At 39.3% G+C, this 27,399-nt stretch overlaps 1 protein-coding gene and 2 long non-coding RNA genes across 4 annotated transcripts in view; all 3 read left to right on the top strand.

The window, feature by feature from the left end:
- The first annotated feature begins 292 nt into the window (after positions 1 to 292).
- LOC127687714 (myoferlin-like) overlaps positions 293 to 27,399 on the top strand; it is a 172,738-nt gene continuing 145,631 nt past the window's right edge. Inside the window, exons 1-2 of the mRNA XM_052186646.1 lie at positions 293 to 359; positions 1,444 to 1,568. Of these exons, the coding sequence (XP_052042606.1) occupies positions 1,554 to 1,568 (15 nt within the window). The 5' untranslated portion in view covers positions 293 to 359; positions 1,444 to 1,553. The remainder of the gene's footprint in view (positions 360 to 1,443; positions 1,569 to 27,399) is intronic.
- On the top strand, positions 6,986 to 8,612 carry LOC127687720 (uncharacterized). The gene is made up of 3 exons (XR_007978497.1): positions 6,986 to 7,082; positions 8,047 to 8,378; positions 8,569 to 8,612. It is a non-coding gene; the product is annotated as an uncharacterized LOC127687720 (long non-coding RNA).
- Positions 9,789 to 17,817, top strand: LOC127687721 (uncharacterized). 2 transcript variants are annotated; one of them, XR_007978498.1, is made up of 6 exons: positions 9,789 to 9,911; positions 11,692 to 11,868; positions 15,860 to 16,000; positions 16,175 to 16,302; positions 16,512 to 16,572; positions 17,648 to 17,817. It is a non-coding gene; the product is annotated as an uncharacterized LOC127687721 (long non-coding RNA). The 2 variants fall into 2 exon arrangements; XR_007978499.1 differs by lacking the exon at positions 15,860 to 16,000.

The following is a 27,399-nucleotide window of genomic DNA, read 5'->3' as shown; positions in this document are numbered from 1 at the left end:
ACAACCCTTTAGTCTCTGCCCACTAACAAGAGACGGAGAGTCAAGGGATCTGAAAACATAGTCCTGTGGCATTTAGTACAGCACTAATTAACTAGGCTTACCCTTTGGTCTGCTGGAAATCCACGTATAAATACAGACATGTGAGACAGTCCTGAACCTTATGTGTGTTCCTTCTGTTTAGAAATACCAGCGAAGGCTGAAGTACAGCCTGTCTGCCGTCTTCCATTCAGCCATCATGTTGCAAGATGTCGGTGAGGCCATTCAGTTCTAAGTCAGAATCGGGAACTACGGCAACAAGTTTGATGCAACCTGTAACCCTTTGGCATCAACAACTCAATACAGCCGCGCAGTGTTTGATGGTAAGAGTGGTGTGAAATTCTCTCCTGTTCGTGCTTACAGAGCGTCCATCTCAGCACAAGAGGCACACGCTGTATTTAGCTCTGATGGCTATTATCCCCAGCATCTCATTAGATAATGTAAGAAAGAGCATTGGACGTTAGGTACCCACAAGAGTCGTTACACCCATGGGCCAGTGTCCCAAGCTGGACACCAGAGTTCATGAAATCCCAAGGTGATGACCCCAGTAAATACCACACTCCCTCAAGCAGCTGTACCCCACCAAGTGCAAATCCCCTTTAGATTCCTCAGTTGACAATGGTCGCACTCTGGCTCAGACACTGGAAAAGCCAGGCTTTTGTTTCTTACTAGTAGCTACCCAGTTCTATCACCTAGTTTTCTTTTAGAAGATTTTTTTTTTCTTTTTAATTGTGTGTGTATGTATCTGGCTCTATGCACATAAACAGTCCAACAGAATTTCTATATTTTTACCTAATTTTTTTTTTGTCCATGCTGACTTAAAACATAAAAAACCCTAGTAAGTGTGAAGTGTTTAGTCTTAATTGCAGAAAGACTCTTGAGTAATGCCAAGCCCGTGCCAGCAGCCAAGGTTTGCAAAGAACAGAGGATGGGGTGGGGTTGCTCTTCCAGCTAGAGCAATAATTTAAAAGAACAGTTTTCATAGAGAGACAGTGAGTCTAACCCCCAGTGCTCTCTGCTCTACCACGCCATATGATGTAACCGTCACCCATGTTCAGCTGTATGGTCCTGAGCCACAAACAGATCCTGAGCCGGTTGCCCTCGGTTTGCTGGCGTTTTAGAACAATTTGCTAAACAGAAGAATGGACCATCTATTCCTCTGTTGCTTGCCTGATTAAAGCTGATGAGTCAGAATAGTTCCCCGGGTGAGACTCAGCAGTAGAGAACTGTCATAGCTTGTATGAGGCCTTGGGTTTAATCTCCAGCTCCCCAAACAACAAACAAACCTTAGCCAAGACCATTCTCCAGGCCATTCATTAATGAGTAGCTCCATCAGCACATCTATGTAACAAATATGTTGTCCACTTCAAGCGTCCCTGTTTTCTGAATCCTGACTCTCCATATCAGGGAACTACTATTACTACTTACCTTGGGCCCACACAAAGCCCATTGTCACCCTGACTTCCTACTGGGAGGATATTAGTTACCGCCTGGACGCAGTGAATACTCTCCTAGTCATGGCAGAATGGCTGGTGAGTTATCTGTCCAGCATTTACTTTTAGCAGACAGTAAGGTAAACATGGGGTAATACACACCCTAGGCATCTGTAGTACCAGGTCTCCAACACACAGTGGTCAACAGTAGAGCAGATTACCAACAACGGAGGGAAATGGTACCCATGCCTGTGCTTTCCCCCTGGCCATTCTACCCTTTACTAAGGAGTTACCTCTGTCCATCCCATAGACACAGCCTCACCAGGACACCCACCCTCCAGCCTAAGAGGAGGAAAAAAAACCGAGAAGGTGACAAGAGTCTCTCTTTAGGAAACACCCAGATTTCTGCTCTCTTTCCATTCACCAGAATTCCAGTTGTACAGCCACACCCACCACAAGGAAGTCTATCTTAGGTTTAAGTGAGTGCTTGCTTTCTGACTGACAAAGAAGGGAGGATGCCACAGGGCAGAAGAAAGGGTACTGGTGTCAACATGATTTGCATATAAAGGGCACCTTGTTCCAATAGCCTGGTTTGCAATTTGTATTACTTTGCTCTATTACAGAGATAATTTCTGCTATGGGAAGGCCCACCAGTCTCTGCTCTTGCTTCAGACTGGGGGAACACTCCTTCTCTGAAGCCTGGAGGAGGTTGGGGGGTGTTTCTCTGGTAGACCTGCTTAAGAATAGACAAGATGGTCTTCTTGACACTGGTAGGCTACAAGAGTGAGGAGAAAGGGCCACGTTTGAGACACTTCTACTTAATGTAAGATACTAAGCTATTTCTATAAACCCCCCCAGCATTAATATTAATTTAGAGTGCAAATGGGTGGGTGGGGAAGGAGTGTTTGGGCATAATCTATCCATCTCATATGTATGGAAATATCACATTAACCTCATTAATATGTGATTGAAATAAGTTAATAACAATATTGTTTCAGTTTACAGTATTTGATAAATGTTAGACCAAGATATATGAGAATATATCTGATGAAAAACTCTATAGCAAACTAAAAATATTGCTTTTTGATATGCAGGCTGCTTTATATCAAAGATAGATAGATAGATAGATAGATAAATAGATAGATAGATAGATAGATAGAGATAGATAGAGATAGATAGATATAGATATAGATAGATAGATAGATAGATACATAGATAGATATAGATGTAGATGTAGATATAGATATAGATATATAAAACCATCTTTCTATACCACCAACATGGTGCATGTGAATGTCCTGGCTGATGCCCTCAAGAATAGCAACAAGGCATGTGCCAGGTCCTTAGTAGTTTCCAAAGCCATAGTCTGGTTTCGGCCTATGGCGAGGGATGTGGTTGCATGAGGGAACTTGAAATCACTGATGACCGCAGAGGTGAGAAGACAGCGGTCAGAAGACAGAACCTCACAGGCAGTGAGTGATCAGAGTGATCAGGCTCAATGGAACCTGCAGCTTCAATCCATCTCTTGGTTTCATTTGGCTGATAACCCCAGGGAGCATCACAGACCAAAGTCCTTACAAATAAAAGGCCTCCACGTGTCGGTGGTGGGCGCACCAATACTCAAGGATGACTGGACTTCAGTGTGATTTCCTGATTAGTAAAGATGGAATGGAGGCAATGGATAGATAGTCCTGTGACTAAGAGTGTTTGCTGCCTTTCCAGAGGACATGGGTTCTCTTCCTAGAACTCACAACCACCTGTAGCTCCCATTCCAAGGGATCTGTTGCCCATTTTTTGGCTTCCAAAAGCACCAGGCATATGTGTGGCACACAGACATACATGTTGGCAAAACACTTGTGCCCATAAAATAAAAAAACGAAAAAAAAATTAAATTTAAATATTTATACATTTTAATTTATAAAAATTTTAAATTAATATTTGTAAAAATAAATAAAGCAGAAATTGAAATGAGGTATCATTTTTAGATTTATTTATTTATTTTATGTTTTTGAAGACACTGTCGATGTCTTCAGACATACCAGAAGCGGCATTAGATCCCCTTACAGATGGCTGTGAGCCACCATGTGGTTGCAGGGAATTGAACTCAGGACCTCTGGAAGATCAGTCAGTGCTCTTAACCAATGAGCCATCTCTCCAGCCCAAAATACAATATTTTTTTATTAGTTTCCATTTTCCTTCCTCAAGGGAGTTGGTGGAGAATCAGACAACCTTCTAATTATGTTGGGGCCATTCTTCAGGGTTTTGTTTTTTTGGTTTATGCCCTGGTTCCCCTTATCCTCTTCTTCCACTGACCGAGTTGTCTGAGCTCAGGCTGGTCTTGACAAAGAGAGTGACTTCCCTGACCTTGGCTAGGCAGAGCAGGCACTCCCTTCCTCTCTTTGTTGGCAGATGCTCAGCTCTAGCACATCAGCATATGCTGGGCTTAGCTTGTACTTTCCCAGCTCCAGCCCTGAAATAACCATTTCTCTGAGATGCTGTGGTCATTTTAATAGGAAGTGACATTTGAAAAACAAGAACTGGGTACTAGAGTGCTCATGGTTACTATACTGTTGCTTATAGGCCTTGTGGCCAAGAAGTTCATGGTCACAATCATATGCATGGGCATATACATACATACACACAGATATATGTATAAACTTATTTCTATATCTGTTAAAATATTGAAGGCCAGAATGGTGCCTCCAATTTTAATCTACCACCAAGGACTTAGTCTATCTTTCCTTCAGTGAGATCCCAGTTTCTGCTATCCCAACTGTAATCATTCATTTGTTCAAACTTAAACTCCACACATCAGCCACTGTGAGCAAGTTCACAGTGATTCACGTTTGATACTTTTGGATTTCCTTTGCCCTGAAACTAAGGACAAATAGCTAAAGTACTATTTTCATAGGTTATATGGGTTAGTTCAACTGTCCATCTGAAATATAACTGAGCCCATACTATTTCCACGTATATCCTTTTGTGGGTTCCCTCACCTATTCCTGATGGTTTCTTTCTGTTTATTTTTGGAGTACATTAAATATTTACATAGTTCCAAAGGTCAAGAGACAGGATAAGGTTTTCGCTATTGCTTAAACTTATCAGTGACGATTGCATTTTGAATAAAGGTAAATAGCACAAAGCTATGGTAAATATCACTGAGTGAGAAACAAAGCCCTCTGGCTTTCTGTAACTAAATCTTTTTATGTCCCTGACCCCATGCCCACCCTTTACCCTGCCTTGGAAATAACACTTTCTTGAGTATAATGGCAGAGTTATCAGTTCTCTCTCCTCTTTAATTCTTCAGCAATCAAATATAGAGGCTGTAAAATCAGGGATCCAAGGTAAAATTCCTGCAAACCAGTTGGCGGAGGTGTGGCTGAAGCTGATAGATGAAGTCATAGAAGACATGAGGTACAGTAATCGGCCTCCTATCTCCTCATCCCAGCATGCCCTGAATTCTTAGACTGTAAGTGCTTCTCGAATCTTGTCAAGTTTTTCTCTGAAAAGGAAAGGAAAGGAAAGGAAAGGAAAGGAAAGGAAAGGAAAGGAAAGGAAAGGAAAGGAAAGGAAAGGAAAGGAAAGGAAAGGAAAGGAAAGGAAAGGAAAGGAAAGGAAGGAAGAGAAATGCATTTGGGCATTGTTTTGGGCTCCTTGAAAGTCCCACCCCACCCCAGAAGAAGTTTCTGAATCACACAGAAAACCTCCATTCTCTGGTTTGTTGCCAAGTCTAAAGTACCCAGTGAGGCCCAGTCTGGACTCTGAGAATCTGGTCCAGCAGTCTGAGGCAAAGGGTAGGGGATGGAAGAGAAGGAGGAGAGATAGCCTGAGCTACCCTCGTGAAGAAGGACTTCTGACTTCCACAGAAAGATAGGATCATGGCTTCCACAACTCGGGACAATGTTCCTAATTCATGTCTTTAGAAATAGCTTATTTGTGCTGTAGTTGTTGTTACTAAGTGTTTCAAGCACTCTGCGCTCCTTACGAAATACTTAACACTAAAACAGGAGTAGCAGATAGTTAGAACAGCCCCTAAACAAGGAAGACATGCAAATTCATTATATACTAAGAAACAGAGAAGAAACAACAACAACAACAGCAACAACAATAACAACACTAACACACACACATGCACACACACACACACACACACAAACACAAACACTCCAAGCTAAGTTAGACAAAGCCAGGACACAGGCTTAGCCAGAAGACATTTCATCGCTGTGACTTGAAGTAACTCAGATCTGTTGGCATTTAAATTTCAAAAGAGAAAGTGACACATTCCAACCTCATTTTAAATGTTGCCTAATAATAAAGCACTGGACAAGGAAGGTCAAAAAGAAAAGAGCATGGAGTACTCTGCTCTGTGGAAGCAGACATTTCCCCTTCTAGGGTAAGGCCCTTAGTCCCCCCTGTCCAGTTGCGCCTCCTAGTGGTTCATTCCCATCATTGGCGAACAGCTAAAATCAAAGAGTCACTGGCTTTGTGAGCATTCAAAGCTCCCACTGACAGACTTAGGCATCCTAAGGAGTGACCTCTTAATTACAGATAAGGAAGCAGGGAGGCCCCCGTGCCGCGGAGAATGATTTACCCACTTATCACTTCTGCCCCTCTCACGGCCAGCTTCTCACATTCAAAGGGCTCAAGTGTTGACTTCTGAGCGCAACAACATTCCCTTAAATTTTTGCCTTACGCGCAGCCACTGCAGGATCTTAAACCTTTATACACGTGTAGCCTCAGTTGTTAATGAAATCAAACAAAAACATGCAGTTACAGCTTTCACTTGGAAAATGCCTGTGAACTGTGGGATTTGCCAAAGAAAGCACAGGCGTGAGAATGCAAACTATCTTCAAAGAAGCTTTCTAAATGTTGTGTAGCAGGAAATTCCATGTTTGAGGAAAACCATGCTAGGATATCCTTCACACAAGGAGTTGGGTGGCATGCAAGTGACGGTAAATTCTAGGTGGAGACATTATGAGTCGAATTTTCTGGTACTGGTGACAGTCTTGCCCTGTGGTCTCACCTATGCCACGGTGAGAGGGAGGCTCAGCTGGCAGGGGTCTAATCCACGTCCTGTTTTTCTTGGGGAGTCTTAACTTGGATAGACATTGTCCTATACATGTCGTCCTTCCTATCTTCTGGAACTCTCGGAGAACCTTCTGATGAAGATGATGGCGCTGGGAACATTTAGACTTTGCAGATTTAATTTTTGTGTTCCCTTTTCTGTTCTGCCAATGCCACAGACATCCTCAACTACGGTTTAAAGCAAGCAGCCCCTGTAGAATCAGGAGATTACAGACATGTCGATCTACGTGAAATGGCATGCAGACATACATTAAACATGTGGGCAAACATAAGCGAACCGAGTTTTGAAGCCTAGAATGTCATTCTTAGCTTTTGTTTCTCTTCTCTTCTTATAGATACACCTTGCCTGTCACAGAAGGAAAAACCAACGTCACAGTTCTAGATACGCAGATCCAAAAGTTGCGGTCCAGGTTTCTCTCGCAGATACATGAGGCAGCTCTGAGGATGAGATCTGAAGCCACGGATGTGAAATCCACCTTGCTGGAGATCGAGGAGTGGCTCGATAAATTGATGCAGCTTACTGAAGAGGTAGACCTTGTCATCTGTTTCCAGATGGATTCTGAGGATAACATGAAGGGTGGGGCAGGTGGTGGGTGGGGCTTCTGGTATGATATCTACCACTGGGATTGGATCTTATCAAAAATAAAAACAAGGACTTATTGGACTGAGGAGGCTACTGAAGGATGTATGGGGTAAAAGTCACCCAAAATTTAAGTTGGTTCCCAGAGGAACCTGCAGGAAAAGCATCATGTCTGCACTGCTGTCATAGAGTATTTTGCATGATGGAATACTAAAACACAACACAGAGAATTAAAATGTTATTGTAGTGTGGATGGGAAAAGCCTGGGTTTAAATATTGAATCATGTGTGGCCTTGGGCAAGCTCTTCAATTCCTGTCAGCCCATTTTCCCTACAAGGAAAAGGGAAAAAAACACAGTCCTCAGTTGGTAGAACTGTTGTTGGATTTAAAGATGATGATCACAAGGAAGGACAGAAGAGGTGAGGTATACAGTAGGTGCGGGATAAGTGTCGATGCAATACCCCACACCTCCATGGCTGAAAGAACAAGAGAAAACAGACACCTTTGAGTATCTAGGGTAGTGTCTTAGTTCCTTCTGTGCTGCTGTAACAGAACAGCGCAGGCGGGGAAGTTAGAAAGAACAGAGGTTTCTTTTCTATGGTTCTAGAGGAAGGATAAGTCAAGATTTAGAGACCTAAACTTAACAAGAACTTTTTTTTTTATTGTGTTATATCACTGGAGAGGAATAGAGGAACAAGAGTGAGTAAGCACCATGCACCTGGGACTGGGCCTACCCTCACACAATGCCTGTTCATATGCTAATTAACCCACTCCTGCAATAACAGCACAAATAAAGCTTCAGACATATAACCCTGAGGAACACATTCAAACACAGCCAAAATGGCTGTGGAAGGCTGCTTGGAGCTTTCTGATTAAAGCTATCTGAATAAATACACTGATGGTTTTCTTCAGGTGATGCTTGAGAGGCAGAGGATACTTCCTAAAATACCTTTCAGATCTTCTTCTTCTTCTTCTTCTTCTTCTTCTTCTTCTTCTTCTTCTTCTTCTTCTTCTTCTTCTTCTTCTTCTTCTTCTTCTTCTTCTTCTATTTCTTCTTCTCCATCTTCCTTTTCATCTTCTTTTTCATCTTCTTCTCCTATTTGCCTCCTTCACTTCTCCTCCTCCTCTTCCTCCTCCACTTCATCTTCTCCTCCTCCTCCTCCTCTGGGATTTACTTGATCCTTCCCAGAAGAATCTCTACAAAGATGTGATGCTGGAGACCTACTGGAACCTCAATGTTATAGGTAAGACTGTGAATTTACTTTTGAATTTCAAAATAAGGGACAGATGTTTCTTTGTTATTGATGATCTTCTTTATTTTAGTTGAAAATGAGGAAAAATGAGCTGAATAAACAGGTTCAGTGCTGTCAAAATCCACATTACTGTAATCTTTACCTAATTTCCTATCATTCCTTTTCTGGAACTGTATTTTAGGTTCCTATTGGGAAGACCATCATATTGAAGAACAAGGTCAAACTTCTTGAAGTCTTGAAAGGTAATTTCCATGTGCAAATTGATGCAAAAATGCCTCTGTTGAAATTTTAATATTTTCTGGAAGCTCTAAAGAAAAGCAACAATATTAACATTCAGTCCTTTAAATGTAGCTGTGATTATAATATTCTCTCAAAACTATGCACAGCATTGTCGGTTATCTGATTCATGTTTGCAAGGAATTCCCTTAAGAAAGAAGACAAGGAACCAATGCCTTTAGAGATAACTTTATCTGATTTATAGTTCCATTAGAGCTATGCGGTGAATCTTCTAATCCATATAGTCTCATAAGATGTTACAAATTAAATAGTGATAAATATATGACCAAAACCCAGGAATATTAATAGTCCATGGTAAAGTTGATATTCATATTCTTGTAGTGACATTGCTAAGTTTATTGAGAGGTCAGTTTATGAGAGTGTAGAATGATGTCATGAAGAAACCATAATCCATATATCAAATGTCTATGAGAAACAAAAAGTCAAACAGTGTGAATGCAATGTGTGGGAAGAGCTTTCATTCAATCTTCTTTTAGTTACTTTGAGCAGCTGCTCAGTGCTGGAAAGTTTTTCCTGAAACATTTCCAGACTGTTCCTTGGCTGTTCAGTGAAAAGCAAAAGTAAAACACTAAGTGGGTTCCTCCAACCTCTCTGGCTTTTCTTGGGTCTTAAAATGAAGAGGTGCCTGTGCAAGAATCAATTTCTAAGACCAACTTGGAAGCAGGGTTAGTCAGAGTACAAAAAGGGTTGTAAGAGAGGTGAAAAGCTTTCCTGCTTTGACTGTGATTGGTATTAGGAAAGAATTGAGAGGTAATTAATTTTAGATGATCAATAAATGTCCTGACTGGCCATTTCTCAGATCTGCACACTAGACAATCAAGGATCTGGATCAAATACTGAACTTAAGTTAAACCAAATTATTGTAGTTACCCTAGTTCAAACAAAAGAGGATATCCAGATATCCTGATGTGGCCCTCTCTAAAAGGACTATTATTTCATAGCTTTAAAATGCTCTGTCTGAAAGAAAAACTATCAGTAAACTTTATATGCTCTAACACAAGATCCTAGACTCTGGACAAATGGCCTTAAAGCCAGTTACATTTTGCAGTTATATTGGGAATATAATTACAACATTTCTTTCCTGCCTTCCATGATTACAGAATAATGATACCTAAAGCCTAATGCTGGGGAGAAGAAGTGTAGATGGTGCTTCAGTTCCCAGGCTTGGAGTCTGAGGTTGAGACCATGAAGGAGAGAGAAGATGAAGAAAGAAGACTGTGCCATGGGGTAGGTGGATTGGCCAGGAGGACTGGCCTGGTGTATGAGCAGTCTAGGTATAACATGGAAAATGATATCTCACAGCTATTAACAGGAACTATACAAAATAGTCTGTCCAACTGCAATAATTTAAATCTTATTATAAATACCAAGTCCTTTGTGCTCTATTTGGTACCTTTTTGATTCAAGTGTGGTAATAAATAAATAAATAATATTTACCACATCAAGGTGGCTTTAATTATCATTTCTGTCCTATGATTGAAAGTGAATGAAAAATTACGATGGCATAGGCTACACATTAGTCCTTGTTCCTGTTCTTTCTAGAAAATGTCACAATGTACTTTCAACCATCTTTTTTTTTCTTTAAGAAGACAACAGGGAAGGATTGTTCCTGTAAGCTGTTATTAGATGTGGAAGTTGAAAGGCAGCCTGCTGCTCCCTGTGGTAGTGCATGTCTAAATCCTCAGAACTCAACAGGCACAAGAGGAAAATCACAAGGCCAAGACCCAGCTCAGCTATCTTATGAATTTGACATCCAGTACAGGGTTCATTGCTGACACCAGTCTGTCTGTCTGTAGGCAATGAATTCTTTGATTATCAGTTGGGTTCTGTGAATATCAAAGTTTCTATTTCCTTTGTTAGTATCCAACTGAAAGTCTAAAACAACCCACAACTGGAAAAAGTATCCAATCTCTGATTCTGACAGTTGTCTGGCTGCATTAGAGATATGTCTTACACCCAATCTGCTGTTTCAGAAAGCTCAGGGCATCATTCTCTGGGATAAGGTTGTCAAAAGAGGTCTGAGATTATAAGGTCTCATAAGAATATTTTTCTCCGTGTTACTATAGTCTGAAAGCCACTAGACCTAGAAAAACCAAAAGGGAGTAAAATGGTGAACTAAGATAAACTGAGAAATATTTCCTACCTGATTCTTTATGGTCTCCTTATGTCCCCAGGTTACACCACCATGGTCAGTAAGAGGAAAATATAAAAAACTATATAAAATAAAATAAAAAACAAAAATAAAAAATATAAAAATTCACAGTATACTAGCTTTGGACTAGCCAGCTCCTGTCTTTGGGGATGGACAAACAAATGTAGTAGAATACTCACCATTCAGGAATTATGTTAAGCAGGAAAATTCATTAACTTCACAGTGGCACAATTGCCACTCCTGGGAAGCTAGGCTCACAGATGCCTACTCAAGGAATTTTCCAATCACCTTTCCATGACTCACTGAGCCTTTCCCAGGACCACATCTTCCTCACTGGTTTACAGTGAGATGGAAAGCCAGTTTCCTTCGTCCTCTCTCTCACTTCTCTAAGCTCCCCATTCTCACTCAAAAGTACACACCTCCTCCATCTTGCAGACATAAATATGGGTGAACTCTCTAGGGACTAATTGAAAGCCCTGAGAGCAGTGGGTGTTGTGACATCACTAGAGACATCACAGGGGATGCCCAGAGCTTTCCCAGATTCACTAGACTGTTCAGACAAGGGATTGTTTATGTCATGGGGAACAGGCTTTTTCTTCCTGTTAATGCTGTTCCTCTACTGAACAGAAGCTGAGGTGCCCATCCCGGGAGACTCTCCTGAGACACAAATGTTGATCCCCTCCATTTCAAAAGGCAGAGGTCTTAGCCACTGAGATTTCTCAGTGTCAGAACAATGGGAAAGTGCTGTATTTTATTTCCAAATGTGTTAACTGTGCAGAACTGGGACAGGATGGAGAGAAGAGCCAGTCCTTCAAGTTGGTAGCAGAAGACTTGAGATATCCACTTTCTTCCTAGACTTTGGCCGCATGAACTTGTTAGAAGGCAGTTCCAGGGTCACCTTAAGCATGTGGAGATTCAGGACGGGAGGGACGTTCTCAGGACGGTCCTGCTTGGAGATGATGCCTGTGGACAGGGATTAGGAAAAAAAGATGACTCAGATCTGACACTGTGACTGAGAGATGAAAACAAAAGGTATAGTATATTCTCTTTATTCCATCCCCTATACGTCAGGCTGTGAGAGACTCATCTCACCAGACACTCCCTACTGGATGTACATCCAAATTTGTCAAAAAATGTCCTAATTCTCCATTTCCCAAACAGCTCTCATTTGTCCCTCATCCACTTCCAACATATTGTATAAATAAATTAACCACAGTATACCACACTCAGCTGCTTCCAAATGTGGTCTAAATGCCTCAAATCTAACAATTCCCCATTACTCTATGCAGATCACAGCTCCTATTATCCAGGAGATGAGTGTTTTCTGGAGAGAGATAATGACCACCAGACTGAGCGTGGACAGTGAAGTCTAGCCTGGTCTCTGGAGTCCTTCGTTGCATGGGAAGGATATAGTTGCAAAGCGCTATGTGGCCATATTGTTTTAAATTTCATATTCTCATGGAAAAGACTTTTTTGGCCTTGATTGTTAAAATCCTAATTATGATCTCAAAATTAATCATTTTAATATCAAAAATGTTGTTTTCAGTAGACAGAGTCATAAAATTAATTTTATTGAACACACTTGACCGTAGAGGAACCATGTCCAGATAAGCACCATGATACACTTATATAATATGGCCATATGGTGGGATGGTGTCCTGTTTTCAGTGGATGTGTATGTCTTCTCTTCACCTGCCCCAATGTTTTGGAATTGTTAATTAAAGATACACACATTATCTTATTTTTATTATGCCATAAACAGTATAATCTGTTAGTATTTTTAAACTTTTTTGCATCTAACATACTTTCTCCTAAAATTGAAGATTTGCATTGAATATATTTCTAGTTAAATTGAAGAAATATATACATAAATGTTAAAATTGAAGACTTTCTGGGAATATTATGTAGATAATATAGAAGACATAGAAAACATTTCTTAACTAAATAAAGGGGTAATTAGATACATTTTCTGATAAAATTGTTGATTTACATGTCAAATATTTCTAAAAATATTGAACAAATATAGAGAAAAAAGTGTTGAAAAAGAAGAATGTGATGTCAAATGACAGTGGTAAAATAGAAAACATAACAAATATATCTTCACTAATTGACCAGCACATAGAAGTACTTTCTGAATACTTGAAGGTTTTTTTTTTTTTTTTTTTTCTTTTGGCTTTTTCTAGACAGGGTTTCTCTGTGTAGCCCTGGCTGTCCTGGAATTCACTCTGTAGACGAGGCTGGCCTTGAAATCAGAATTCCACCTACCTCTGCTTCCCAAGTGCTGGCATTAAAGGCATGCATCACCACCACCTGGCAATAATTGAAGATTTTGATGGAAAATATTCTTGATAAAATTGAAGAAATGTATAGAAAAAGCATTAAAGTTGTAGAATTTCACAAAACATTGATACAGAAAAAATTATAGAAAAATTAAGCATTTCTAAAATTTTTCAAGTTGCAAGAAATATTTCCTCCTAAAATTGAAAAGTTGCATAGATACTATTTTTGATATAATTGAAGAAATTTATAGAAAAGGGTATTAAAGTTGAAGAATTTGTTGTAAAATAATAATAATACAATAGCAAACATAGAAAATAAATAAATCTTTGCTAATTGACCAAGCACCTTGAAAATAAATTTGTAGATTTTTGATTCAATATATTTCTGACAAATTTGAAGAAATATATACAAAAAATGTGTTAAAATGGAAGATTTTCATGGAAAATAATACAGGTAAAATGGTAGACATTAAACATTTCTGAATTATGTGGTAAGTAGAATCGTTTTCTGGTAAAATAGAAGAGTTACACAGAAAATATTTCTGATTAAATTAAAGACATATATAGGAAATGTGATCACATTAAAGACTTTGTTGGAAAATAATAATGGTATAATAGTAAGCATGTATTAAATGTGTTAAAATTGAATTTGTTGGTAAGGGGTTAGGGTTGGGCTGTGCAGTTTCTTTATGTAGAAAATCCCTTGCTTGAGAGCTGCGAAATACACTCAGATTCAAACTGTCTCTGTGTGTGTGTTTCTGTGTGTCACCACGGAATCCTTACCTCAGCCCCAGGCGGGCGCCATGTTGGCATCCTTGTCTGTCTCCTGGCAACCGCTGGTGCCACCACTGAAGTCACCCCGCCCGCACCCTGGGTCCTTCCCTCTCAGCCCTGGGCAGGCGCCAAGTAAGTGTCCCTGTCTGTCACCCAGGGAATGCTGTCCCCGCCTCTGCTGTGACTTTTTGGCCTGCCCCCGCACCTCCCCCTCACCCCCCCCCCCTGTCCTTCCATCTCAGCCCAGGGCAGTGCCTTGTTAGCTTCCCTGTCCATCACTAGGCAACCGCTGGCCCTGCTCCTGACGTCACGCTGGGACCTCCCTGCGTCCAGTCTCCTGGAGTGGTGTCATTTCCTGTCTTTCATTTTCATGAATAAAAGTGGGCCTGGAGTTTGAACATGCTTGTAGGTCTTGGCAGAGGCAGGAGGGATGCGAGCAAGCACTTTCAGCGCCTGCTGGGATTGCCCAGCTTCCCAGGCACTGTGGAATGTCCGGGTGGGACCGCATTCACATGCACATTCAGATGAATCTAGTGCTCCATGCTGCAGGTGTCTGTGAGCCCTGGAGTAACTGTGCTATCTTCCTGTCATCTCTGCAAATGTGTCTTACCACTGGTCTTACCATGTTCCCCATCATCCTGAAGCAGCTGGTCTGATAGAAAGATGGAATGGCCTTTTGAAGACACAGTTACAGTGACAATTAGGTGGCAATAGCATGGAGGGCTGGGGCAGAGTTCTTCAGAAGGCAGTATATGCTTTGAATCAATGACCAATATATGGTAGTTTCTCCCATAGCCAGGATCCACGGGTCCAGGAATCAAGTGGTGGAAAAGGGAATAGTTCCACTCACTATCACTCCTAGTGACCCTCTAGGAAAATTTTTGCTTCCTGTCTCCACAACTTTAGATTCTGCTGGCCTAGAAGTTTTGTTTCCAGAGGAAGGAGTGCTCCTAACAGGAGTCACAAAAAACATTCCATTGAACTGGAAGCTCAGACTTCCCCCTGACCGTTTTGGGCTTCTAATGCACTTTAACCAACTGGCTAAGAAAGGATAAACAGTGTTAGGAATGGTGATAGATCCAGATTACCATGGGGACATTGGATTGCCTCTCCACAATGGAGGTAAGCAGGATTATGTCTGGAGTGCAGGAGATCCCCTAGGGCGTCTCTTAGTACTACCATGTCCTGTGATTAAAGTCAATGGGAAACTACAACAGCTTAACCCAAGCAGGATGACAAAGGACACAGACCCATCAGGAATGAAGGTATGGGTCCATCCTCCAGGAAAAGAACCAAGACCTGCTGAGGTACTTGGTGAAGGTGAAGGAAATACAGAATGGGTAGCAGAGGAAGGTAGTTATAATTACCAGCTAAGGCTATGTAACCAGTTGCAGAAACAAGGATTATAAGTAATATGAATGCTTCTATTTTATTTTGTTAAGGATACATTTGTCTTTCTTTCAATCCCTTCAACATCAATTGGCATTGAAACATTAAAAGAATGTTCCCAAGGGACATTTCCCCATTGTAAATTTACAAATGTGTTTGCGATTGTAGGAGGAATAGATAAATCATGTTAGTCTTATTCACAATCTTCTTATCGTTTCATGTGGACATGAGATATTATTTGTGTCAAGTTGACAAGGGGTGGATTGTAGTGGCTATTCCTGGTTGTCAACTTGACTATATCTGGAAGGAACTACAGTCTAGAATTGGAAGGCTCACCTATGATCCTAATTTGAAGGCTCAGAGACATGTTTCTGACCTGGACCTTGGTATGGAGATCTTGAAGCATAGTAGCTAAGACAAGGAGATCTTCGAGTTCAAGATCATTTGGGATTAAAGGCATGGATGCACACTCCTTTATTCTGGGACACACCCTCTGCTGGAGACCCCCATGCCAATAATATGGGCTACACTCTCTGTTGGAGACTTACAGCCTTTAATCTGGGCTACACCATCTACTGGAGATATATAAGGACACTGGAAGAAGGAAGATTCTCTCTCACTCTTCCTTGCCTGCTTGCCTCGTGGAACTGAGCAACTGCTAGATCCTTGGACTTCCATCCACAGCTGCTTCTGACCATTGTTGGGGAGTTGGACTATAGACTGTAAGTCATCGACAAATTCCCTAACTATATAAGACTATCCATACGTTCTGTGACTCTATAGAACCCAAACTAATACACAAATTTTTGTGAATATGTTTTCAAGGAAGCATATATTTCCTTTAGAGTGATATTAATATGATGCTTTCTGTTGTACACATGTATGTGACATTTAAGAGGCAGTACCTTTTGATGATGCTCATGTGAACTTCACTGAGGAAGAGAGTGGAATTTGCTGGATCTTTCCCAGAAGAAACTCTACAAAGGTGTGATGTTGGAAACTTACTTGAACCTCAAAGCTGTAGGTAAGACTGTTATTTTCTAAAGGAAAAAATGTTTCTTGGTTATTGATGATGTTCTACTATTTTAATTGTGAATTATGAAGAATGAACTGAAAAATTCAGTTTCAGTGAGTATTCACTGTAACATTTACAGTGCAGTGAAAATTCACAGTACCTTGAATTTTAACTAATTTCCAATAGTATATCAATCATTTTCTTGTACTGTGTTTTAGGCTATAATTGGGAAGACCATAATCTTGAAGAACATTGTCAAAGTAGAAGAAGACCTGAAAGGTAATTTTCATGTGCAAACTGTTACATATTTGCCTGTGAGAAAATTTTAATATCTTCTGGAATCTCCACCAAAAATCAATGGTGTGAAGTAACAGTCCTTTAAGTGTAGCTATGATTATAATCCGCTTACAAAACCAGGTACCTCAAGGTCTGATATTTGATTAATGTTTCCATTTGATATGTAGCTCCATTAGTGCTATGCTGTGTACCTGCCAATATGTATAGTCTCATAGTACTTAGATATTACACACTGAGTAGTGATAATTTTATATCCTAAACATTTTAATAATCAAATAGTCCAGAGTAAAATTGGTGATGCTCATATTCTTGTCTGTCATATTGTTCAGTTTGGTGAGAGGGCTTTTTATGAGAATCAGGAATGTTGTTGTGGAGAAACATTAACCTATATTGCACATATTATGAGAAAAATATTCAAACAGTATGAATGCAATTTGTACTCCTTTCACTTGACTTTCATTTTTATTAGGTATATCATGTGTCACAATGGATAAAAACCATGTAAGCATAGGGATATGAAAGAAACAACATAAGATTTTTGTTCTGAAATGATGAGAAGATATGTAGTATTATCCCTTTGATAGACATTAGGAATATGATAGACATTTGCAATTAATTGGCCTTTTAGTTTTATGGGTAACGTTCCCAAACTCATAGCATAGAACAACTTTATGGGTACTAGGACATTGGAAATTCTTCCGTGTATCCTGGTTCAAAGTCAAAAAACTTGTGTTCACAATCCAGGAAAAATTATGAATGCAATCAGTGTTATAAAGATCAGAGTTGGTCAAACTTTCTTCAGATAGCTGAGATATATCATATAAAATTCCCATATAAAATGAGGATGTCATAAATATAAGCCATATAATAATCATCACAGGTGTCTTGAACAACTCATAATGACACAGAACACCATGATCATACAAAGTGCTAAAACTTTAAGATCTGTTCCTTCTTTACCATTAGACAAAATTGTAAACTTAATTCAAACTGATTACCTGATTGATCAGAGTAATGATTATGGTAATGATTTCCCTTATGCTAATTATCTTTGCAGGCATGTAAGAAGTCATAATGGAGAGAAAATCTATGAGTGCAATCAATGTGGTAAAGCCTTTTCAAGACCCAGTCAACTCCAAAGACAGAGAGTCACATATTCTTGAAAGTGTTCTTCAGTTCAGGAATTGCCTTTGGGAAATAATTGGTTCACTTATGCATAAGAGAATATCATCTACAAATAAATGTAATTTTACATACTCCTTTCTGATTCATATTGCTTTCATCCCCTTCAGTTATATTTCTCTAGTTAAACTAGTATAGAATAGTTTCATATCAGATCAGACTTTCCCAGACTGAAATGACCTTATTACACACTATGGAGTCTAGCTTCTCTGTGAAGTAGCTAAACATAGCCAATCTTGACAGCTTTCTTTCAGCCATCCTCTATGATGGCCAATCTATGAATGGCAAAATTCCAAACCATATGCCTTCATTGAATCTGCCCTGTAAATTTGTAGAAGATAAATGGGATCCCAGACCTTCAAGTCATTGGTAGAGTATTTGGATGGCATGTACAATGCCCTACGAGTGTATGCATAGAGACTTAATTCACTCTAGCCCCCAGTCTCCTCACAAGACCTACCAGGATTTCCATCATATGTGTGTGTGTGTGTGTGTATAAAATATATGTAGATGAATATATAGATATATTTTTATGAAGACCAAAACTTAGATTAAGAGCTTGTAAAACTCCTTGGATCAAATGATCAAATGATCAGGTAAAGGAATGGTTGAGTTGTAAGAACACATCCAGAGCAGAGGAAGGAATCCATGAAGAACAAAAAAAAAAAAAAAAAAAAAAAAAAAAAAAAAAAAAGGGAAAAATAAGCTCATTTCCAAGACCATTAACAATACATATACTCATTTCACCAAAAGAAGGAAGCATGTCCAGCTATCACTGACTGACAAGGGTAATGAGAAAACCACAAAACCTGTGTAGGGGCTAAATATTCTCAAGATAGAACAGGAGACCTAAAGGGAGAATATTCTCTATTCATGTTCCATGAGATGCACTTAGCAGTAGAAGCATTTCTTCTTCTTGAGCTTTTATTGGTTCTTCGCCGTTTCTTTATTCTCATTCTCTAATCTCTGCAGATGCGATATTACCTGCTCCTGACCTAGCTTCAGCTTCTCATAGAAGCAATATGTCCTGTGGTAGGATGTTTCCCTAGGAGTGTAGATTCTCATGAACACTGGCCTAAAATATCACATCAGCACAGGGTGGTCCTCAAAGAACACACACCATGGGGTGTGATATCCTGGATCATGTGTACTGTCAAATTATGGTGATTATAAAGCATGATTTCCTGACACTAGGCAGACAAAGGCTCTATATCTAACTGTAGGATGCCCTGGATGCATGTGGTAACTAAGTAGGATTTGGGGATCCAGTCCATCCCTCTCTGCTCTCAGGAGCAAAATCAGTCAGAAATTGCAAGTTAATATAGGGATTAGCACCAAAAAGAAGAAAACTTTATACACTCCAAAGGGTTTCCAAATTTTACCAAGTTACATTCTTCCATGGAGAAGCATTATGGATATGAGATTGGCAATAGTGACATCTTGGAGGTGCACCTACTTAGAACAACAGACCTTAAAAAAATATAAGATGAGCAGGACATTGCAGACCCAAGAACGTCACAATGGGATTTGAAAGAGTGAAGAGCTATAGTTCAAGTGTCCATCAGTGATAAATTCCAGTCAATCTCGCAGCTCATTTCTCTCAGTTGGTATCAGGTGAGTGGTCAGATTCTCCTTTTAATTTTCCTGCTTCTTGATAACAGTTGTTGGTGGAAAGGAGTTTGTGGCATACCCCAGCCTCTGTAGCTAGAGGAACCCATGTGAACTTCCAAAGTGAGAAGGCATAGAGTGTGGACAGATCAGGCTGAGGCCCAACGAAAAGAGAGTGCTTTTGGAATCCAGTGAGACACAAAAGACTTTGGCACAGGCTTAAAATGCCTGCTCTATGGATTTAAGCCTCCCACTATCCTGTAGAGATTTGGTTATCTGATCTGCCAGGTATTTTGATTGCCTCCCTACACAGGCTAATGGTGACCAAACAGATGGCCTCTCCAGGCTTGTTAACATCTGCACAGGGAAGAACTTAGCTTCCGAGACCACAAATAATACTGATAAAATGATTGACATAGAAAACTTTTGTAAAATAATTAAAGAGGAAGTAGAACCATTTTCTGATAAAATTGAAAATTTACAAGGAAATATTTTGACAAAATTGAAGAAATATATTGAAAGTGTTGAAATAAATCAATTTGTTAGAAAATAATACAGTTAAAAATCAAATACTGAAGAATTACTTTTACTAAATGACCAATCATAGGAAAATTTTCTGATAACTTTGAAGGTTTTGATGGAAAATATGTCTGATAAAATTAAAGAACTCTAGAAAAAGTGTTAAAATTGATTTAAATAGAAAAAATATAGATAAAATGGTAGAAATAGAAAAAAAAAAAAAACATTCAGGCTGGAGAGATGGCTCAGCAGTTAAGAGCACTGACTTCTCTTCCAAATTTCCTGAGTACAAATCCTAGAAACCACATGGTGGCTCACAATCATCTGTAAGAAGATCTGACACCCTCTTCTGGAGTGTCTGAAGACAACTACTACAGTGTACTTACATATAATAATAAATAAATCTTTTAAAAAAAAAAAGAAAAAATTCTAAATTAATTAAAGAGTTAAGTAGAATCATTTTGTGATGAAATTGAAGATTTTGATTGGAAATATTTCCAATAAATTTGAAGAAAATATATACAAAATAGTGATAGGATTGAAGATATTCAAGGAAAATTTTATAGATAATATGTTAGACATATTCATTATAGTGGTAAATAGAAATCTTTTCTGATGAAATTGAAGATTTTCATGGAAAATATTGATACAGTTAAAGAAATTTATGGAAACAAGCATTAAAATTGTAGAATTTGTTGGAAAACAATAATTGTAAAGTAACAAAAATACAAAATATCTTTTCTAATTGACCAAGCATATAGAAAAAAATTCTAATAATTAGATTTTAATGGAAAATATTTTTTACAAAATTATTTTTATTAGGCATGTTCTTTATTTATATTTTAAATGATTTCCCCTTTCCTCTTTCCCCCTCCCCAAAAATCCCAAAAGCCAATTCCCCTACCCCAGCTCCCCAATCAACCCTCTCCTGCTTCCATGTCCTGGTATCCTCTATACTGCAGCATCGAGCCTTTCCAGGACCAGGGATCTTTCCTTCCTTTGATGTCCACCATCTAAAGAAATCTAGAAAAACATTGTTAAAATAGAAGATTTTCATGGAAATAATATAAAAAATGATAAACATAGAAAACATGTCGAAATCAATTAAAAAGTGTAGTAGAAATACTTTCAGATAAAATTGAACATTTTGATGGACAGTATTTTTTACAAATTTGAAAAGTGTTAAGATTGACTATTTTCATGGAAAATAATACAGAACAGTGGTTGATCATTTCTAAACCAATTAAAATGGTAAGTAAAAATATTTTCTGATATAATTTAAGATATTCATGGAACTATCATTGATAAAGTTGAAAAATATATAGAAAAATGTTTTAAAATTATAGGATTTCTTGGAAAACAATAATGGTAAAATCATTAACATACAAAATATATATTTACTAATTGACAAAGCCAGTAGAAAAATCTAATAATATTGAAGATTTTGATAGAAAATATTTCTGTTAAAATCGAGGAACTATAGAAAAATGTGTTAAAATTGAAGATTTTCATGGAAAATTATATAGATAAAATGGTAGACAGAAAACGTTTCAAAACTATTTACAAAATTAAGTAGAAACTTTTTTTTCATAAAATGGAAGATGTACATCGAATGTATTCTGATAAAATTAAAGAAATATATACAAAAATTTCTTAAATAGATTTTCATGGATAATAATACAGATAAAATGGTATACATATTAAGCATTTCTAAAATAATTGAAGTGATCAGTAGAAACATTTCTTAATAAAATTCAATAAATATATTAACAAGTGTTAAAATTGAATAATTTCTTGTAAAATAATAATGTTACAATAGTAACCATGCAAAATATATCTTTACTAATTGATGGGCGGGAGGGCGGGGACATGCTAATGAGAGCCTGGTTGCTGATTTCATTCTAATGAGGGGAGGGCAGGGCGTGGTCATCCAGGGTGGACTGCTATGCTAATGATGGGACTGGCCTTGCACTTCATAATGAATTGCTATGCTAATGAGGCATCCTATGGTAATGAGCAGTCACATGAAAAATTGGTGTGGCCTGCGTGTAATTGATGGGCTGGACAATGTTACTTACAGGGGCAGGGTCACCCTGCTGTAACAGAGGGGCGTGGTCACAATAGGGTGTCCTCAGCGAGGGGTTGGGTCTGGGTGAAGTCACACCCATCGCAGGAACTTCAGTCAGTCCTCCTCAGAGCGGGATCCAGATCGCCTGTCACTCACTTGCTACACCCTGGTCTGTTACTTAATTTTCATCCCCGCCCCAGGCTTTCCGATCAGCCTGGACCCCTGGGTCAGGCCTGGAACTGGATGGGCAGGAAGTGGGGACAGGGAAGGGGCGGGAGGTAAACCAGACTGAGAGTGGGCAGGGCGGAGACCGGACTGAGGATGAAGTCACTGTAGTGACTGACACGGAGGGCGGGACTCAGCGGGTCAGACAGGTAGCTAAATGGATATGAGTGCACAACTTCCGTGTGCAGCCCCGGCCACCTGGAGCTCCCGCTGTGTTCCCAGGATGCCTCGGGGCAGCGGCAGAAACCCCGGAGTCACCAACATCTGTCTGGACGAGGTCCCAAGATGCTCCCGACACATGGGGTGTGCAGGAGATGCGACTTCTGGTTTTGAGCGCCTGTGCGGTTCCCTGCTTTCTATTTCCAGTCTTGACTGACGGGTGATGTCATGCACCCGCCAGGCCGACCTGTCACTCACATGAGTCCCCGCCCACGAGTCCGCCCCTGACCGCCCGGCGTGCCACTGACCCAGTGAATCATCTGACCCTGCGCGAGCATGGAGAGCTTGGAAATCCCGTAGTCGGGGAACCTACCATATCCCAAAATTATACGTTAAGAAAAGGGAACCAGCTCAGTCACAGAAACCATTGAGAGGGGCAGGGCCTGCAGGAGGCGTGTTTTGCACTATGGGCGTGTCTCTGAGAGGCCGAGTCAGGAGGATCACAGGGCTTCCTGCTTAGGGAGCTTGTCTTAGAGGCGGGGCCTGGGCGCCCCCTGCACATAGCATTAAGGGCTGCTTCCTGTGGTTCCCGCCCACAGTGACAGACATTCTCGCTGACCACTCCACCTCCTCTGTCAGTAACCTCCATTTCCTCTGAGCCCCGCCCACATCCCCTGTCAGTGACGCCCACAATGATGCCCAGTCGTGCAGAGCACAGCCCACGTCCCCTGTCCCTGATGCCCACGGTGATGATTATGTATTTATGTATTCATGGTTTCATTCACTTATGCATCTGTGTATTTATGCATTTATGGGACTGTTTAGTTGATATATTTGATCCTGATTTAGTTTTGGTGTCGGATATCTGTCTAGGAAATTGTCCATTTTTTATCCAGATTCTCCAGTTGTGTTGAGTATAGGCTTTTGTAGTAGGATCTAATGGTTTGTTGAATTTCCTCAGTTTCTGTTGTTATATCTCCCTTTTCATTTCTAAGTTTGTTAATCTGGATACTGTCTCTGTGCCCTTTGGTTAGTCTGGCTAAGGGTTTATCTATCTTGTTGATTTTCTCAAAGAACCAGCTCCTGGTTTTGTTGATTCTTTGTATGGTTCTCTTTGTTTCTACTTGATTGATTTCAGACCTGAGTTTGATGATTTCCTACCTTCTACTCCTCCTGGGTGAAATAGCTTCTTTTTGTTCCAGGGCTTTCAGGTGTGTCATTAAGCTGGTAGTGTATGCTCTCTCCATTTTCTTTTTGGAGGCACTCAGGGCTATGAGTTTTCCTCTTAGCACTGCTTTCATTGTGTCCCATAGATGTGGGTATGTTGTGTCTTCATTTTCATTGTGTTCTAAAGAGTCTCTGATTTCTTTCTTTATTTCTTCCTTGACTAAGGTATCATTGATTAGAGTATTGTTCAGTTTCCATGTGTATGTGGGCTTTCTGTTGTTTTTGTTGATGTTGAAGACCACTTTTACTCCATAGTGATCTGATAGGAGGCATGGGATTAGCTCGATCTTCTTCTATTTGTTGAGGTCTGTCTTGTGACCAATTAATTATATGGTCGATTTTGGAGAAGGTACCATGAGGTGCTGAGTAAAAGGTATATTCTTTTGCTTTAGGATAGAATGTTATATATATTCTACATATATGTCTATGTAGAATATATATAATGTTATCTATATATATATAACATTCTATCCTATATATATCTATATGTAGATGCTCCTGACATATATATATATATATATATATATATATATATATATATATATATACACATATATATATATATATATATAAAATCTAATTCGTCCAAAGCTTCAGTTAGTTTCATTGTGTCCCTGTTTAGTTTCTGATGGGACAGTCGGGTACTCTGATGGGACTATGGAGCATTGTGATTGGACAGTGGGGCATTGGGACAGGACAAAGTACCAGTATATGAACACAGAATACGACAAATGCATTCAGAAAGGTGTGATATTTCTAAGCTATGAAGACCCATTGGGGATGGCTATTGCCTTAATAGCCTTCTGTTTCTCTGCATTCACAGCTGTGGTACGTTGGGTCTTTGTAAAGCACCATAACACTCCTAATGTGAGGGCCAATAACAGAATCCTCAGCTACCTATTACTCATGTCGCTCTTGTTCTGTTTTCTGTGCTCCTTTTTCTGCATTGGCCATCCTAACAGAGTGACCTGTATCTTGCAACAAATCATATCTGGAATTGTATTTACTGTTGCTGTTTCCGCAGTTCTGGCCAAAACAATCACTGTAGTTCTGGCTTTCAAAGTCACAGACACCCTGAAGAAAATTGAGACACATCCTTGTATCTGGGACATCCAACTACATTATTCCCATATGTTCCCGATTCCAATGTATTCTGTGTGCAATATGGCTAGCAGTTTCTCTCTCCCTTTGTTGATTTGATGAACATTCTGAGTATGGCTACATCATCATTGTTTGCAACAAGGGCTCAGTTACTGCATTCTCCTGTGTCCTAGGATACTTAGCCTGCCTGGCTCTTGGAAGCTTCACTGTTGCTTTCTTTGCAAGAAATCTGCCTGACACATTCAACGAGCCAAGTACTTGACCTTCACTGCTATTCTGCAGTGTCTGGGTCACTTTCCTCCCTGTCTACCATAGCACCAAGGGCAAGGTCATGGTTTCTGTGGAGATCTTCTCCATCTTGGCATCCAGTGCAGGGATGCTTGGATGCATCTTTGTGCCCAAGATCTACATCATTTTAATAAGACCAGACAGAAATTCTATCTAAAAGGTCAGGGAGAAATCATATTTTTGAATAAATAATTTAGGAATTCTGTCAAACATTGGCATATATCAATTATTATATTACAGTTCATGTATCTAGTTTTGAAATCACTCTCACTGGCTCCTCTAGTGATGACTAGAAGTATCATATCTGCCGATCTTGTGAACTTTCTCCATAAAGTCTTCACCCATTCACTTGCTTTGTTTACTCTGGAAGAAATAAAATTCTCAAATCCTTATTACGAATTTATTGATCATTTTGCTGTTTTGGATATTTTTCACCTGGTATCTTCCAAGAAAATTTGATAAGACAGTTGTACTTATGACCTTGTAGAGAAAGTGAGTTCCAGAACAGACATAGCTACAAATACAAACCACCTAACATATCAAATAAACAAATTAACTAAAGAATCTACAAAGTTGAAAACAGATCACAATTTCTTATTTCCAGTAGGGGCACATATATGACAGAGTACTGCATGTTTTTTCACCTATTCTTCAATATATTGGCCATAGTGTGAGGCAGAAAATTTCTTCTTCTGCTCTCAAGTACAAAATATTATATCGAACAATGTATAGAAGCTGTGGAACTCAGTGGTTGAATTATGGAATTGCTGGAATAGTCTGACGGATAGGGTGACCCTTAGGAAGACCAACAATCTCAACTACCCCAGACAACCAAGATCTCTCACACACTATGCCACTAACAATGCAGCATAAACCAGCTGATATGAGGCCCTCACATATATGGCATAGGATGGCCTGGTTTGACCTCAGTGGGAGAAGACACATTGACCCCCTGAGAATTGGTAGGACACAGGAATTGGGAAGGTCTGAGAGTTATGAGTCGTGGATATCCTCTTGGAGATGGGAGAGGAGGTATGTGAAGAGGAAGTGTCAGGGGTCAAATAAGGAGGGGGGATAACAACGTAAGTTAAAATAATAAAGACTGAAGAATTAAAATATACAGAATAAAACAAAGAAGATTGTAGATATGTGAACATGCTATTATAATGTAAGTATGGAAGGGATTGTTAAAACTACTGATATAGGCATGTAGCTATTTTTTTCTCAGAGCATGCCCTTGGTGTGCAGTTCTGACTGAGGTCCTTTACTCAGAAAATTCTGGAAGGATGGAATGGGAGCCACCTGCTCCCAAGACAGTGACATTCCCAAAAAGACAATTGAGTGTTTGTGGTCATATTAAATCCATAACATTCATCAACTCTGCTCTCATAATGGGATGCAGAATGGATCTAAAATGCATTAACATCAGCAAATACTATCACTTCCCTAAGTAAGTCTTCATACAAATATACAAATCTGATCATTAACAACGTCCCTTTAAGAGACACATTTTTAAAAAACCCAGATGCCCCTCAAAGGAGGAATGGATACAGAAAATGTGGTATATTCACACAATGGAATACTACTCAGCAATTAGAAACAATGAATTCACAAAAATTTTAGGCAAATGGTTTGATCTGGAAAATATCATCCTAAGTGAGGTAACCCAGTCACAAAAGTATACACATGGAATGCAATCTCTGATAAGTGGATATTAAATAGCCCATAAGTCCTGAATACTCAAGGCACAAATTGCATAACAAATGACGCCCATGAAGAAGTATGGAGAAGGTCCTGATTCTGGAAAGGATTGATCTACCATTGGAGGGGAATATAAGGACAGAGAAAATGGAGGGAGGTGATTGGAGAATGGATGGAGAGAAGAAGATTTATGGGACATATGGGGAGGGGGGATCCCGGAAAGGGGAAATCATTTGGAATGTAAATAAAGAATATAGAAAATAAAAATATTTTTAAAAAAGAGACACATTCTTCAGTAACATGCACATTGTATTCATTGAAAATTCACGGAAGATGTCACTTCAAAAAGAAAAAAAATATATTTATTTAAACTGGAGTTTAAAGGAAGTCTACACAACTTTATTATAGTAACTGATCTCCTCTAAAATTTCATTTATATTATATTCCAACCTTGAATTTTAATAACATTTACTTATTTTTTTCATATTTAATTTTGTGTCCCTAAATATTTTGTAGTCACCATATAAGTGCAGGAGATGGTAGAGAAGAGAAATTGGCAACAGGTCAACTGGACTGTAGTAGTTGGATGGTGGTATTCAAGATTCAAGGTCTCTGTCTGATTAATGAAGAGGACAAATGATTACTTGTAACATTAAAAATAAACTGATAATGAAATGACCAAAGATTTTATTGATGAGCAAGATACCACATTTTAAAAATTCACATGATTT

Source organism: Apodemus sylvaticus, chromosome 6 (genome assembly GCF_947179515.1).
Source record: "Apodemus sylvaticus chromosome 6, mApoSyl1.1, whole genome shotgun sequence".
Lineage (NCBI taxonomy): Eukaryota > Metazoa > Chordata > Mammalia > Rodentia > Muridae > Apodemus > Apodemus sylvaticus.
Note: the sequence above shows the minus strand (reverse complement) of the source record. Positions and strands in the feature narration are given on the sequence as shown.